This window comes from Lycium barbarum, chromosome 12 (genome assembly GCF_019175385.1).
Source record: "Lycium barbarum isolate Lr01 chromosome 12, ASM1917538v2, whole genome shotgun sequence".
NCBI classification, from domain to species: domain Eukaryota; kingdom Viridiplantae; phylum Streptophyta; class Magnoliopsida; order Solanales; family Solanaceae; genus Lycium; species Lycium barbarum.
Window position 1 is genome coordinate 84,277,387 of NC_083348.1, and position 17,537 is coordinate 84,294,923.

Consider the following 17,537-nt stretch of genomic DNA (forward strand, 5'->3'; position numbering starts at 1 on the left):
TTTACTTAGAAAAAATAGTTTACGTGCGTTCTTAAAAGGTACTGTTTGTTAGATTTTGACAAATATAGTGTAATAAATTACCCTCCAAACAGAATTTGAGCATATCAAGATGACCAAATACAATAGTAGAAAATAAGCATATATATATAAGCCTAGCTAGTTAACCGAACCTTGTTTGTTTAAATTTTTTTTCATTGGCTAGTATTCAATTGAAAGTTGAAAACACTAAAGCTATTAAATACAGTAGCTGAATTTTTTTGATTGAGACCCTCAATTATCTTGAAGAATGCAGACCAAAGTGCCCCTCTTTTAATTTCTTCATTTGACAATATCAATTTGACAGTGTCAAGTATCAACAGACAACTAAACTAACGTTGAATAACTCACCCTTTTCGTGTCTTTATTTTCTAAAGGATCACGCAACAGATAAAGGACAAAAGAGTGACATCCTTTTTTGCACTTTTTGAAAGTATTTGCTCCTATGAAAATTGTAAAATTTGGACTAGATTAGTATTGGACCATAGACAAGTACGAGTGTATGACTGCTCCTGGAATCATAGATAGGTCCATACTAAAAGCTTGTGTTCAATCATGATGCCTTTTGTTCGAAAGGAAATCTTTATGAAAACATGTTTCGTTTTTAAAATTACTTTAACTTATTGAATTCCAGAAATATTTATTAGTATAAATAATCATATATATACACCCCCATATTGACATTAAAAGTCCGGAAACTTTTGTTCATATTTGAGACTTTGACAATTAACTGCTATATGAGCATATTGACACCTACTTATTATTAACCGCACTACAAATTATTTGAACTTGCACTATTAATCTCTTCCATTACTTTGATCATACCAAACATTTCTTTAAAAAAATGTTTCAAATTGAGATATAAAAAGTAAATTAAACTCATACGTACGTACTACTACATCAAAGATAGTACTAACATCATTAGACTGTAAGTTTTAGTGTTCATGGAGGACATTTGCTTCGACTCTAGCGATATGCAGCAGAAATCCATATTGGTTGCCACCTGCCAAATACTCCATTATTTGGTGATGTAAATATTAATTTTTAATTTTGTAAAGGCTAGATGGAAAGCAAATACTCCATTATTTAGCGAGTCTATACGAAAATAATTTATAGCTCGGCAATTATTTCTGCGAAAAAAAGTTAAAACTAAAGAATAACAGAGAAAAGAAGTAAGGAGATGAACGAGGACAAAGTTAGCGGTTTAATAGAAATTATTTCTTCTCTCCATTTTCCTTCATTTTTTTTAATCGCAATGGGCACCCCATATCAGGCACCATCCTACACCATTAGATCACAAGAAAATAGGCCACCACTTACATCCATGCAAAGGGGACGAACCATACGCACAAGATCATTACCTAACCACTAATACAATGGATTTTATTTTCTTATAACAATAGTGTCCAGAACAACTTACGGATATCTAGACTAATTCAAACAGGTATTTATTACTTTCAACTAGCGCAGGTATCGGATAATATTATCCACTAAAACTTAAGATAAATAGAAAGAATCACCTAATTAAGTATGATAGAATTTTCAACGTTACCTTCCTTTTGTTCCCAATTTGACACGCATAAATTACATCTTAACCTAAGGTAAAAAGTCATCACATGGAAACTATTTGCACACAATTTCAAAGTTGATTAAATACAAGAAACTAGAAATGGTAAATATCCACGCCGTATTAAAGATGGAGCCAACAACTTGTAAGGTTCAGAAACGTGAAGATGAATTGCGTCAACCCAACTGAATATAGCGACAATTGACAGGGAGTACCATCACCATGTCTTGCAAGTCAAATATGTCATGCTACAACAGAGTTTCTCTTTCTAATTTCTTCTATTTTCCAACAAGCTATCATTTTTATTCAACAAAAACTTAGGAGCCGTTTGGAAATGATTTCATGAGATGAAATTATGTTTAGACATGCAATTTAAATTTCTTAAATTGTAATTTTTTTTATAAATATAAAAATCCCACAATTTATGAAAACCATTAAAAAAAATTCAATTTTTATACCATCTTACTAAATGAGTAAATTATTAATACGCTCCACTACAAGGCCTTTTTAAAAAATACAACATCAATTGATCAAACTTTAGTTTAATAAAAAAAAAATTAACATGAAAAGTAATGTAACTATTCTTTAATATAATCCTCCCACATGATTAACATGATTGGTAAATATATTTTACCAACTTGCAGATTAATATTTAATACAAATGGTTAGTAAACATAATTGATAAATATATCTACCAACTTATGGGTCTTTTTTTTACAAATATAAATATATGAATCAAATTTTACATTTATATTTTTTGAAATCATGATTTCAAATCTCAAATCATGTCTTTTTGGATGATTTGGGATTTTATTTCATGAAATGAAATCGCTTGTGCTGAGATAAAATCGCATGTCCAAACGCCAACTTAAATTGATGAACTAAACTACTAAGATGAATAGTCAACAATGACGAATTAAATGTAATACTACTTGAAAAATTGTAATCTTTTTACCAACAAAACAAACTCATAAAAAATGATTGGCAAACTAAAGGGTGACATAAACAGTGCACATGTAACTTTCAAGTTGCATTCGATGACTCACCAACTTAGGATACTAGTAAATCATACCCACATAGACCAAGAAACAAGCAAACAAACGAAAAAACAATCAGTGGAGGAAACAACCCCTTCCCCACCTCAAAGAAAAAAATACCCCATGGTTGCTGGCTTTGCTTTCTCCCCAACTTTCAGCTCACTTTCCCTTGCTTTATTACCCCTTTTTTTCCCTTTCCTCTCATAATGACAAGTCCCACCCCCACTTTCTCATGTCTTTATTCATTGAGTAACCTATCCTTTTTTGACTATCAAAAAAGAGGCTCAGGATAAAGAAGAGAGCAATTCAAAGTGAGCATTAAAAGTGGTTCTTGACTTAGGATACTCAACTGAGTTTTAGTCTTCATTTTGGTGGACCCAAACATTTTTCTTTTCCTTGGAACACCACTTTTATTGAAGAATTCATATGGCTAGGACTGTTTGCCCTTTAGGTCATCAATACCTGCAAGCAATCTATAACTACATATTTGACTATATTTATGGCGTTCATCCTCAGAATTCAATATCTAGCTTCTCCATACCAGAAAATTGCAATTATTGTCCAAGACTTTTCTTCCCTAAAAGCAAATTTTGAAACCAATACTAACATTTTCTCAATCAAATTAGTGGTGATTGGTTGACCATCAAAGGACATACTGGGGAACAATGGAGAAACAAGCATTAGTCTTTGTTTAGCAAATATAAATCATTCAGGAAACTATATAGTTAAAATGATTAAAAGCACCAATTCTGAAAGTAGGAGTTGGAGAGTGAAGTATTCACAATGCTATTGCCTTAGCAATATTTCTGCTTAAAACACATCAATGTAATGTTTTTTGGTAAATAGTACAATCAAGACTTTCTCCAAAAAAATTACCCCTTAACTATCCTAGTCCTAGTGTAAACAGGTCCAATAATATACTCCTTTAAGCATGTTCTTTTTTATCTTCCTCGAAAACCAGTACACACAGCTCCCAAAGGCTGAACGATGGATAAATGTTTGAACATCTCAAAGCATATTTTGATTCAAATAAAGGCGGCTAAAAATTGGATCTCTTTCACCCTACTTTAGTTAGAGCAAAAGTTCATAGCTTTTTAATATTCTTTTTTTTTTTCCAACATGAAAGATGTCAATGCACTTACCTTGTTTTTAAAGAAAACCTTTTTTTTTTTTTGCTTTAGGTATCCAAAATCTCAAAATTTGTGGCCCGGCTAATCTGAATTTGTGCCTGGTAAATTCATTAAAAGAGGTAAAAAGCTCAATATGGCTCAAATCTACACCTAACAGCTACTAGTACACAAGCTTCATATATCCCAAATATCTTATGCTAAAATATTGAGCATATTGCAAAACAAGAGAAATAACCAAATGCTTAGAATAGAAGGCATGTACACTAAGATATGCCCCTCTTCTTGGCACCTTTATTATCATGGACAACGAAAGAGTCAAGATTCCTTGCCCATTCCTCTACACTTCCCTCGACAGCTAGGCCCCTTTCCTAATCCGTTGATAGCGCCCTCTCTCCTTACTGTTCACTCATGTGAACTCCCAAACTATAAAAATTATTTAATTAATAATAGCCAAAAGTTGCACTTAAAATAATCATTTAATAGGTCTTCCACCAAAAGAATTATGATGGCTCCCTGATTATACTAAATACAGAACAGAGATAACTTGATCATATACTAAAGGAAAGATTAAATATTACAGAGTAGAAGAAAGCAAAGCTTGCTGGCCAATTTCATATTTTTTTTTGCTCATTTTCATCAAATTGTCCAATACAAATATGTAGTAGTAATATAACAACATCTGACTTCCACCTTGATTCCAGATCATATTCTATGTGAGTTATATATGAAAATCATACATAAAGATGAAGCTCAAAAAAAAAAACCAAAAAAACAAAAGGACCAAAAAGGGCAAAAAACATTTAAGAAACAGAATTAGAAGAACCTGAAACTCTAGGTGAAGTAACCGGAAACAAAGGTAAAAGTCGGGGCTCCGATTCTCTCGGAGTACTCGCCGGTGATGGATGTAAAAAAAACCCTTTTTTGGCAATTGCTTTCTCTTCAGCTTCCAAATCCAACTTCTCGGGGCTCCGATTAAACGGGTCGGGTATGAGTGGAGTTACCGGACTAAGCGCCAACGCCGGAAAATCAAGAATGCTCGGCGATAATATCTCCGGTGTAGCAGTTCTTGGAGAACCCGAAAACCCACCTGAGAAAATTGATTTATTATTCACAACACCTGGACCTAATGGGCTAATTTTGAAGTTCTTCATACTGTTCCTACGCTCGTAGAGCTTTGAACTTGTTTTCTCCTTTTTTGTTCCAGTTTTGATCGGTGGGATTGGGTTTCTAACAGGCTCAGCCCGGCCGGAATTGGGACTACCAGCGGGCTTGGCGGGTTCGGAGGAACCAGTAAGCATTTGAACTACTTGTTTGAAAGAGGAAGCGTCAGCTTGAACGAAGGTAGTTGGGTATGGGTTGTTGGGTTCGGATCTAGTGATGGGTAGTTGTTGTTGGGGTGGTGGGGTAGTGGGTGTTGGGGTGGTGGGTGGTGTTGGGTAGCGATGATGATGGTGTTGGTGGTGGTGAAGAACATTGGTGTTGCTGCTATTGCTACAGCTTGAACTGTTGGAGCTATGGCTATCTGGTGATGAAATAAGACATGGGTTTTGAAATTCTTGAGGTTTTGCTAGAGTTTCCATTGATGAATCTGTATTTTCTAGAGAGAGAAAAAAACTAGCTGAATTATGGTGTACTTAATAAGAGAAGCTTGAGAACAAGTAGGGGCTAGGGGCGGTGTTGGGGTGGGTGGGGTAGGGGGAAAGAAAAGAGTTGAAAAATATGTGAGAGAGAGAGATCAGAAGAGAAGAAGTAAAAGTCTGGCATTTTTGAATCACTTTGTTACTTTTCTTTAGTTTGGTAAGAAATGTTACTCCTTCCGTCTCATATTTACTTGATCATTTTGTTTTTTCTAAAATCCAACTTTATAAATTTTTGTCAGTATTTTGTGATAGATCCCTTGTAATATTTATTTTTTAATATTTAAATTATAATTTTAAAATTTTAAACTGATATAATTCAAATTAGCTTCAAAAATTAATTAGATTGATTCTAAGAAGTGAAACAGGACAATTAATTTGGGACGGAGGGAGTACGTAGCAAAAGGAGATTCAGTTCTACACGCGCTACATCGGCGAGTGAGTGATACAACAAAAGGGATAATTAGTGGGGGAGGCAGCGGCCGTGTTGGGTGGTGTTAGGCGGCGGTGAAGGGGGGGGGGTGCATGTGGGAGTGAAAGTCCAACTGGTAACAGGCTATTGGTGATTATTGGAAATTTCGACCAAAGGAGAGAAATAAAAAATTGTGAAAATAAGTTTCAATGTTTGCCATTGACTTAAAGGACCCTACTTTAAATTGAAAGGCTGACTTTAGTCATGAAAATATGTGAGGTGGGTCCTATATTAATATTAATTTTTTGTTTCTATATGGTCTTTGCCTTTGGTGCATTAATCAAGGTTAGAAAGAAAGCTTGATAAAAACAAAAAATATTAACTGTTGATTCTTTCTTTGATTGATCCAAGCTCTATGTCAACTAGTCCAAATTTGCCTTGTGTCTGGAATTAATTGTTCCCAAATCCCAACTCTTAAGCATCAGCTAACTTTTTGAGTTTGCCAATGACACTTCCTCAAAATTTGACCAAAAAATATTGAAGCAATTGGCTTAAGTTCTCTAAAATAAGATTCAATATTATCATTCTTTTGATTTAGAAAATGAATAATTTCTAATGACTGTTTTAATAATTTAATTTAGCAAAAAAAAAAAACTTACTCCTTCGTTCACTTATATTTATCTAATATTCTAAAAATAGATTTTCACCTTTACTTGACATATCAAGAAAATATAATTTTTTTCTGTTTTACTCATAATATTAATTACTCACTTGAAATCATTTTTTAAATCCAATAAAAATACATTAATTAATATGGATATTATTATAAATTATGCACTTCATTTATTATTTCTTAAGGAGTGGATAAAATAAAAAATTAATAAGTAAAAGTGAACGGCGAGAGTATAATACTTTAAAATGGAGGTAGTATTTTTCCGTTTCAGCCAGTATTATCCAAATGAGATAATTCTTCTCATTAATAATCGGGAATTGAGCTCTTTGTTTTCATCGATAATTCTTCATTTGAGTAAATTTTAAATACACCAATTGGTTCTCCGGAATAATTAATCTTAGTGGTCGTTTGGTTTAAGGTATAACATGGGTTATGCAGGTACTAATTTTTATACCACGTTTGGTATAAGGTATAGATTTATCCCGGGATTATTTTATACCTTGTACCAAACGTGGTATAAAAATTAGTGCTGGAATAACTCAACTTATACCTTCTTAACCCACTTATACTGGGATTATTTTATACCATCTTTCAGATGGTATAAAATAATACCAACAGAATCCCCCTTCGTACTACCATGAGATTCTTGCAATCCCGGGACTATTTTGACCTCAAACCAAACGACCACTTACAGTAAACATACATGTCTTGTCATCGCACTTACTTTTCGAATGATAAATAAAGAAAAATTGAATGATCTTAATCACATTTGAAACTTCGTTTTCCAGTACAATTGTTTTACCCTCTGGATGAGCGGTTCATTCCAACAGTCTATGTTCACCATCAGTCAATAGGTTATGATAGAGGGATAAATATTATTTATCCTTAATTACAGATTTTGAATCTAAGTCTCTTACGTGGGATGTCGCCCTTGTGAGGAAACATCTTACCCCAACTGGGATTTTTCGGCAAGAGGCGACTTCAGAATTCAAATTTTATAGGTTTAATTTTTAATATTTTTTATATGAACTAATAATATTTTTAAAGTTATGAATTCATATTTACTATTTGTTATAATATTACTAAAGTTTTATAGATAAATTTATATTCCGCGTTAAAAGTATTGGGTGCAGATGAACCTGGTATCTGAATCCGCCCCTGTTTTCGACACGAATTCAAATTTAATAGAATTCTAATACGTGTACCAGATATCGGTAGAAAAAAACTTGGTCTTTGTTCAAATCTATTAAAATGATCATAGTCATGTGGGGCCACATATTTTTTTATTGTAATAATAAATGTGGCAAAGGCTTCTTAGGATTAATAAATTTTTAAAAAACTGTAATGCATAAATCACATGTAAAGAAATCCAAAATCACCCTTATAAATAAGAATCCAATTTGCTGTAGTCTTAATGGGCATGCGATATATTACCAGTCAACTTGACTATTTATTTACTTTTATTAGTGAGCTCAAATAATTGACATATACATTTAATTATTAGCCAGTAGCTTTCGAACTAACTTTCGAAACACATCTGAGCAAGTTGGCCATATTTTTGTTGACTCATTTGTATCTTGTTCTGAGGTTTTGCCATAATGACAAATTGCCGAATTTCCCATATGAAAATAAGAGAAAAGACATGTTTAAATCTCTGAACTTGACACGAAAACTCACTTTAGCAATTAAACTTAATTTCTATTTATTTATCCCCCTTAACAACTTACGTTTCAATTATTTTCCACCCTAAAAAAATAATATCACTCTCACAATGCGAGGTGTATTACACTCGCGCCACGTCAATGCCACATCATTGCCACGTCGTTGCCACATCATTATCATGTCAAAATTACCAACACTTCATTTTTTTGTTTTTCTTTTATTATTTTTTCTCTTTCTCTTTCTTCTTCTTTCTCCTCATCCTCACTCTACTTTTAACAATCACTACGCCGCTGCTACCGCCGCCACCACCGCAAAAAAATTATTATTATTATCAATCCAAAAAAAAATCACCACCACCATCTTTAACCCACATCCACAACCACCACTATCATCTCCCCCAACAAATTTCATCCAACTCCTTCTCAAATTAGTCCCACTTACACATCAATTCGTCCAAATTGGTTGTTTTGGTTGTTATTGTTGGCCATTATTAACATTATTATTAGCAAACCCATTTCTTCCATAACCATTATTCCATAACTTTATTTTTGAAAGAAAATCAAAATCAAAATCAAGAACCACCATCTTTAACCCACATCCACAACCACCACCACCATCTCCCTCAACAAATTTCATCCAACTCCTTCTCAAATTAGTCCCACTTACACTTAAATTCGTCCAAATTGGTTGTTTTGGTTGTTATTGTTGGCCATTATTAGTATTATTATTAGCAAACTCATTTCTTCCATAACTTTATTTTTGAAAGAAAATAAAAATCAAAATCAAGAAACCAAAAAATGATGAAAATGAAAAGAAAAGAATGATGAGATAAAGAGAAAGAGGGATTTGTGACGAAGAAGAAGAAGCAGCAGCTGGGGGGGGGGGGGGCTGTGGCAGGGGGGCGGGGCTGTGGCGGGGGGCTGTGGCAGGGGGGCGGGGCTGTGGCGGGGGGCTGTGGAGTGGGAAGAAGATGGTGGGTGGGGTTGTGGAGTGGGAGGGGGATTGTGAAGAAGATGGTTTTTATTTTTAATTGTATAATGTTTATTTTATTTTTTAATTGTATAACCTTTATTTTATTTTTTAATTTATAATAATATATATATATATATATATATATATATATATATATATATATATATATATATATGAGCGGGTCCACTTTTTTTGTTTTTCACTCTCTTAATTATTATTTTTTTGTTTTTTTTTTTTGCCACGTCAGCATTTGGGGTGGAAAATAATTGAAACGTAAATTGTTAGGGGGGTAAATAAATAGAAGTTAAGTTTAGTTGCTAAAGTGAGTTTTCGTGCCAAGTTCAGGGGTTAAAACATATCTTTTCTCTGAAAATAACGGTTCATATATGCATGGTTCATACTATCATGGAATTAATCGGCTTACCTCATCCAGCTAATACTTAAGTATTTCTATAAAGAAACGGATTCAATAAGAAATATTGTTAGAGTTTTAGAGAGAGGAAAATACTCCACTAACCATCATATGGCCTCATCGGACCACCCTGACACGACTCCACCCTCCAAACCACCAGACTCACCTGAAAAATATGAAATCATGGAGGAAGTTCAAAGTACTAAACTGAGCTACAGTGCGATTGTAACAGAGAAGAATAAAAAAAACCTCACAACAATACGACCCCCTAACCTGGGAAACCATGGTAACAACAGCCACGGATGAACAAGAAGGAATTTCCCTCACTGAGGAAGAAAAATGCAGGTTCTACCATCCATGACGGTTTTCACTAATAATCAAATTGTTTGGCAAAAGAACACCACACCAATTCCTGCGGGCAAAGCTCCCAGAAATGTGGCGATCAACGAAAAATTTGATCTTAATTGACTTAGGAATGAACAAAAAATTTGATCTTAATTGACTTAGGAATGGACTTCTTCATAGTAAAAGTTGAAGAAGAAACTAATATGAAGAAAGTACTCCTTGAGGGCCTATGGTTCATAGTCGGCCACTTCCTCACAGTCCGAAGTTGGGAACCAAACTTCATACCCAACGAAGCTGCCATCGAATCAATGGCTATTTGGATCAGACTACCCCAGCTTCCCACAAAATTTTACGATACCGGAATACTAGAAAAAGTGGGGAAACTCCTAAAGGTAGATGCTTGCACATCATCTACCCTCAGAGGTCGTTATGCGCGAATTTGCGTACAAGTTTTGATCAACTCGCCGGTGAAATCCTCCATCACCAACCATTGGTGAACACATTCAAAAAATTGTCTACGAGGATGAAGGAATCCTTTGCAAAAGGTGTGGTAGACTAAGTCATATGAACGAAAAGTGCCTTAATCGCGTCCCCCAAACAAAACCTTCACTTAAGCCAAGCTCGGAAACCACCAGTACGGTGCCTGAAATAGAGAACAAGTGGACCACAATGGTATTCCCAAAAAAAAAGAATACGATATCAGCGAAGAGGATCAAACACCAAGCACAAAGGCAGATAGACACTCAGCCAACGACAAAGGTACATCCTTGCAAACTCATTCCGCTAAATTTCGTATGTCTCCTCCTAAGTACGCCGGCAATGGTGGAAAAACAGTGGAACTCCAGGCCCACGTGGCTATTGCTAACTCCTTCAGGTCCTTAGGAATTGAAAGCCAAATTGAAGCGGTGGAAGGAAAAGGGAAACAGTCAAACGACGCCGTATGCGAAGGAAGGAGTAAGAGGCCTGCAATGCTATCTAGTCCGCCTGAGCTATCCAAACAACAGAGCCTAGGATATGGTTCTGACCCAATCCACATATAACCCCCAAAAAAAATCACACACCCCAATGTGGACCCCATATACAAACCAAAAGATACCAATATCAGTTTAACACCCCAACAAACAAGAATTCCTCTATTTATTCCCAATCATTTGAAAACCAGGACATTAAATCCACCCAGAAATTACCCAAAATACGCCCCCTCCCCTCCCCCCAAATGATAATACATTGCAAATACCCAAATCCACTCTAAACAACACCTTTCCCAGCAATCATTCCTTAGTCAAAAACATGTCAGCTACAGTTATCTCAAGCACTGTAGCATTAATGGGAGATTTGATGGTACAAGAAGAAGGTGGAGGCACCAAAGAGTCGGATCTTGGAAACCATAAAAGGCTCCAAACCCCATTTATAATCTAAACAAAACCCAGATAGCCTTGGTACCATCAGTGGAGAGCATAAATGTCGAACAATCACACCACAAACAACCCCACCTAACAAAACATCCCACCACCACAACCAATAACTCTGGTCACCGAACCACCACCAATGGAGAAGATACCGGCATCATGGCTAGAACTAGCATTGCAGGACCAGGACCTTGCGTTAACAGTGGTAGTGAGAGTTGTCCTCAACGATCCGGAGTTCTAAGCAAGGGTAGTAACATCCAGAATGAACAGGGGTCTAACAAAGTATGGCCAACTTCTCTGGCTCATGGCTTGGACATAAGCTCAAATGGCAGGAGAAACGCCACCGACCCAGATGGATATGAATATGCAACTATCTCATGCAGCACAATCGCTCCCATTCTTTCCTCACTGGGACCTACAAGCTCTGATGAGCCCAAATTTACTCGAACAAGTGGATACAACATAGACCCAAATGGCTACACCTTCACTAGTGAAAGAAAACAACCAGAAAGAGGTGCTAACCAGCCTAGAACAAAGGCATGATACTAATATTCCTTTGATTCTTGAATACAGATACTTGCTAGAGATAATGGGGAACCTGGCAGTAGGACATGGCTACAGGGAGCAGAACTCAGTTGGCTAGGGAATGAGCAAGGAAGAAGGATTTTAGTGAGAAGGAAGTGTTGGTAGTTCCACCTATGTATGCGACAACAAGTTTTTGGGCAGACATAGAAGGAACTACATATGCTAGATCTTTTTGCAACTCAATTAGCTCAAATGTAATAGCTAGTAATAGACATTCCCGGATACCTACTCCAGATGGTATTGTAAATGACCCACAAACAATTATTGGAGTTACTGGGGGCACTGCCTCCAGCAAAACACCAAACTAATTTAGAAATGAAATCTTGAATTGCCGAAAAAAAAGTATTTCAATAAAGAGACACTTTTTTCTAGTGTAATACGGGATAAATAGAAGTCTTCATTTTGCTATCGGGCCACCGGCTCATTAAGAAAAAAGATTTCACCTACTTTACATCACACAATATTAATATGTGCTTTCGGTTATTTCACATAAAAGGTCAATAAATCCATGTTTTCCCATCCTCTTGTTACGATTCTCGTACTTTAGTAATAAAGGAGTGAGCAATATAATTGCATGAATCAAAAAAATTCACAAAAGTCACTCGTTTTTTTTTTCTTTTATAATTATGGTGGCGACTTGTAACGACCCTCCAGGTCGTTATGGAAAATATAGGATCATCCTACCAAATAGAACCTTCCTAAGGGCAGAACGAGCTAATAGAAACTCGAATGTATAAGTCTAAAAACTGAAAACTTGGCTTATTTGTGATTATTATTTGGTTGTGTTGAGCCCATTCGGGGAGGGTGATGTAGGAAGTTAGACCTTCGTTGGGTAATCCGAGGCCACGAGTGAGTCTGTATGATGTTTTTACGTTAATGTCATGTTTGGTTTTTATTTGTGAGGCCTCGGATGAAGTGTTCCATGGTAAAGTGAAAAACTGTGAAAATTAGCGAGCTTACTGGCTCAGGGGTACCACATAGCGGAAGAATTACCGCTGCGGAGGGATCGCTGTAGCGGCCGACTTATTGGCTTATTGCCACCGCAGTAATCTAAGAATTGGGGTGTCCGCTATGGCGGACACTGGACCGCTGCAGCGTGACCAGGCTCGCCACAGCGGAGGGTTGGTTTTGGTTTGGTTCGCTACAGCGGGCACTAGCGGGACCGCTGCAGTGACAGTTGGACCCCCACCGCGATCGACGGGGACAAAATCTCGATTTTTAAACACTTAATTCCGAATTCTTTATTCATAAAACTCCAAAACAGTTCCCAACAAACACCTAGGGCGAAATTCTAAGCTACGACAAGAATATCCTTGAGAGGTAAGTCTCAACCATTCCTTCCATTATTATGTTTTCATCTCTATGATTATCATCCCCTTTATGGGTCTACAATGGTGAATTAGGAATAGTAACCCTTGAACTTAATAGACTTTCAATAGTTGGTGGGTTATGAATATTATTGTGTGTTTATCACCTAAAGGCTTGGGTTATCACTTTCTAATCAAGAATTGAACCATTAGAGATATGAACTAAGTGAATTGAGACTTAAGGTTTCATAAAAATGATAGCTTGACTATGCAAAACTGTTTGTAATAGATGATTTGATTAAATAGCCTTGTAAATTGATAGTTTGTGGTTGTTAAGGCTAATGATTAGATTGATTCCGCCTAGAAATCATTCACCCAATAGAATGGGGAAAAGGGAAGGTGTTCTTTGAATTGATTTTGTGACTAGAGTGATTGTGACTTATTTAGCATCTTAATTGCTAGACTTTGAGCGTTCTGAGGCATTACGGAAGGGAAAGGATATAGCGGAGTAATCTGCATTGTTCCAGCTTTACAGTTGATGTAGGTTACGGTCTACTTGAATTAGACTTTGATTAGTTTATTGTATGTGTTGTGAAATTGATAGGAGAAAGCATACCTAGTCTTCAAGCATAATATGTGTGGTTGAAATTCCTATATCCTATCGGTTGAGTGATTTTGTGGGCTTAATGCCACTATTCGATATATTGTGACCTACAACTTGATGATAATTGTGGTGAGATGTTAATATAATCTTCTTGATAAAATTGAGATACAAATTGTTAATCGATTATTGAAAGTGATGTGATAATAAACACACACACACACACACACACACACACACACACACACACACACACACACATATATATATATATATATATATATATATATATATATATATATATATATATATATGGAAAGCCTCATTTGACCGGGGGTAAGGATGAGACCTAGATATGAACATGCACATTTGACCGGGGGTAAGGATGTGGCCTATTTGTGAGCTCGGGTTCGAGGAGTGAATCCAGAATGAGGGTACATGGACACCATGGGTCCCCTGTAGGTCATGACTATTAGGCAATGACACTAGTTAGCATGTATGTACACATGTGGTTAGTGACTGAGTATTGAGAATGATGTCGGTAAACTTATTTCTGTTGTTTGCTTCCCTTGACTTGATTATTAATATCGTTGGGTGACTTGATTGTTAGTATCATTGATTGACTTGAGATTGGGCTATTCGATTATGTGTTGTTGGCTGGTTTGTCTATTTTATTGATTTTATGATTCATGCATGATACTAATCTTAGTCGGCCTATGATATCTACCGGTACATAGTGTTTGTACTGATACTACCTTGCTGCATTCTTTTGAGTGCAGATTGTGATCCAGAGACTGCTACCTGACCTCATATCTAGCGTTGAGGCCATTTGCTGACAGATTGAGGGTGAGCTGTTATCCATGCCAAGCCGCCCGAAGATCTTCTATGTCTAATGTCTAATTCCATTCCAGACATTGATGGTTATTTATTTCAGACAGTATACATTCCTTAGACATATTTTGGATTAGAGTCCTTGTATGGTGACTTTAGGATTTTGGGGATGTAATAGTTAGGACTTCCGCATTTACGTTATTATTTTATGGCAGGACTAAATTTTGATTTATCTTGTGTTTAACTGTTATGAATTGGTTAATAAAAATGGACTTGAACGAGTAGATGGTTAAGCGTATTGATTCGCTCACTAGGAGTTAGTGTGGGTGCCAGTCATGGCGGGTTGGATCATGACACGACTAATTTCACAAGTACTTGTTATCTTTTACCAACACAAGTATCAAGCCGCTATGTTCATCAACGCACGAACGAATAAAAAGAAATCACTAATATGTTTTCCTAAAGTAAAAATTTGAAGAAATCACTGATGTGTTTTCCTAAGCTAAAATTTGAACCAGATACCTCATGATTCTCATTCTACTTTATTAATCATTAACTTACACCACTGGGGACGTCACTCACTATTTTTATACACCCAGTGTGTGTAAGTTATCTTCTTTAGTACTATGGTCATCAGTTAAAATTATTACTCTATCTATCTCAATTTATGTGAAGGTGTACGGAGTACGAGAGTCAAAATACTTAGTTTTGACAATGACTTCGAGTAAAGATTCTTCAAAATTTTAGGCCAGTTTGAAGTTCAAATCATGATTTGAAATCAGGTCTATTTGAAGTTGAAATTTTGTTTGGACATGCAATTTTGATTTTTTAAGTTGTATTTTTTCTAATAAACATGAAAACCCCATAATTTATGAAAATTATGCAAAACCATAGTTTATAAATTAGGTATCCGAATATCCTAAGGCACCGCAATAACAAATCGTATGTCTTCATGTTCCTTTTATAAATAAATACTTGTGATTACATTCTATTACAAAATTTCAGATACACATAATTTTACAAATATTTACTGGTCCAATAAATTAACATTAGTCGTTTTAGCATAAGTCGTTTTTTGCAAAATTTAAAATGATGGGTCTTTGTTTGTAAAACATAAACTTATGGGTTAAGTTTTTTATTTAAAAAAAATTGAAATCACAACTTGGAATTTGAAATCCTTCCTTTTTTAGAATTTGAGATTTTAAATCATGATTTGAAATTGAAGTTGAAGTTTTGTTCACATTTCATAACCAAACGCTAATTTCAAATCAAAACTTCAAATTTGAGCCCCAAATTCTATGGCCAAACACCTGCTTAAAATAAAATTTATATATTTGAAAATGACACGAAAAGTATTACAAGTCAACCTAGCTAACGATCAAAGAAAAAATTGTTGTAATCCCTAAATAATAACACCTTTGGGACCCGGGAAGTAATATTAATTCTCTTTAGAACATTTATTGCCATTACAATGACCCCTCTACACCATTATAGAATAACATTAGCATATGTTCCATGTTTCTTTCTCTATCCCTCTCTAGAACAAAAATGTATAGCTGTCTCTTGGAACCTATTTTTCTACTGGATAACATATTAAGTCATAGTCTAAATTTTAGGATATGATTCCCCTAAATCACTTTTGTTCACGAGAACAATGAGGCCTCCATCTTGTTCGAACATTTCCATTTTAAATGTCAACTAGCACACTAGGGGATATATAATTGGAACTGAGAAATTGAAAGTGAGGTACAAGATGCCCAAGAATATGTATTTTAATGATTCACTCTAGGTCTTCACATAGAGCCCCTCCCAAAATAGGTTCAAGAATATGCAAAATTGGCATTGACATGACATACAAACACGGCCGTCTCAACAACATTGGGGCTAAAGCCAAACTACAAAAAAAGTCCTAATTTTAAAAAAAAAATCTCCATATATATTTTTATTTAACATCTACTTTTCTAGCTTTTTCATATGCGAAGTCATTAATTACTGTTTTATAATAGATTCGTTCTAACAATTTCTTTTCAATTGATAATATATCTAATCCATTCAGTCTCTCTTGAGACATTACTGATCTTAGATAAGATTTTTCAATTTTAATTTTGAAAAACTTCATTCGATTGAGGCAACAATTTATATCTAAAATACATCTTTAAGGAAAAAATGGAACCCCAAAGCGATTATTTTATTGGCCTAATAGTCGAGTCACCCCTGCATATAAAGGGGAAGAAGAAAAATAAAGCAAGCATGCATTTGCTAAAGAATAGTGAATCAAATTCTTCACTAATTTGAAAGACAAAATGAATTTCCACAAAGAAAAAAAAAAGTGACCACCAATATCATGGAGCTGCTTTTAGAAAATGGCCTTTTTCTTTTGTGCTGATGTCACTAGAATGTCGTGCCTTTTATTTTTTTTATTTTTTATATATGTGCATAGTCGTTAATAAAGCTTTTGCGAAGAAAGAAATGAATAAAAAAAAAGGCTGATTTATTTTCGTTTAGTTTTGGTAGTAGCAATCGAAAGAAAATGATGGCATGGGGCAATTAGTAAGTGAACATCTTCAAAAGAAAGCAAAGAGCTACAAAACGAAAATGTGACAACCTATGAAAGATTTATTTCTTACAAATTACTACTGCTATTACCAAAAAGAGTAAGCAACAATAATAAGAATGTCGGACTTGAGGGAATTTTCAAAAATATACAGCCCAACATAAAATATTATGCCACGCAGCCATATAGTTTAACAATATTATACTGGGGGACAATATTATATATAATGCATCAACCTTGTATAAAAGTACATAATAGCATATAAAAGGTGTTTATATACAAATATGAGCTAAACCGGGTAACAGACTCAAAATATGGGCTACGTGGCGTAAATACTTACTCCCAATTGACATAGAGCGTATTTTCC

At 35.1% G+C, this 17,537-nt stretch overlaps 1 protein-coding gene across 2 annotated transcripts; it reads right to left on the minus strand.

The window, feature by feature from the left end:
* Nucleotides 1-815: 815 nt before the first annotated feature.
* LOC132622160 (VQ motif-containing protein 4-like) lies at nt 816-5,468 on the minus strand. 2 transcript variants are annotated; one of them, XM_060336701.1, is made up of 2 exons: nt 4,594-5,468; nt 816-1,039 (listed from the first exon to the last, which is right to left on the minus strand). In XM_060336701.1, the coding sequence occupies exons 1-2, from the start codon at nt 5,348-5,350 to the stop codon at nt 972-974; spliced, it is 825 nt and encodes a 274-aa protein (XP_060192684.1). In that variant the 5' UTR covers nt 5,351-5,468; the 3' UTR covers nt 816-971. The 2 variants fall into 2 exon arrangements, with proteins under 2 accessions (XP_060192684.1, XP_060192685.1); XM_060336702.1 differs by lacking the exon at nt 816-1,039 and adding an exon at nt 4,162-4,193 and having other exon boundaries at nt 4,594-5,467.
* Nucleotides 5,469-17,537: the final 12,069 nt, after the last annotated feature.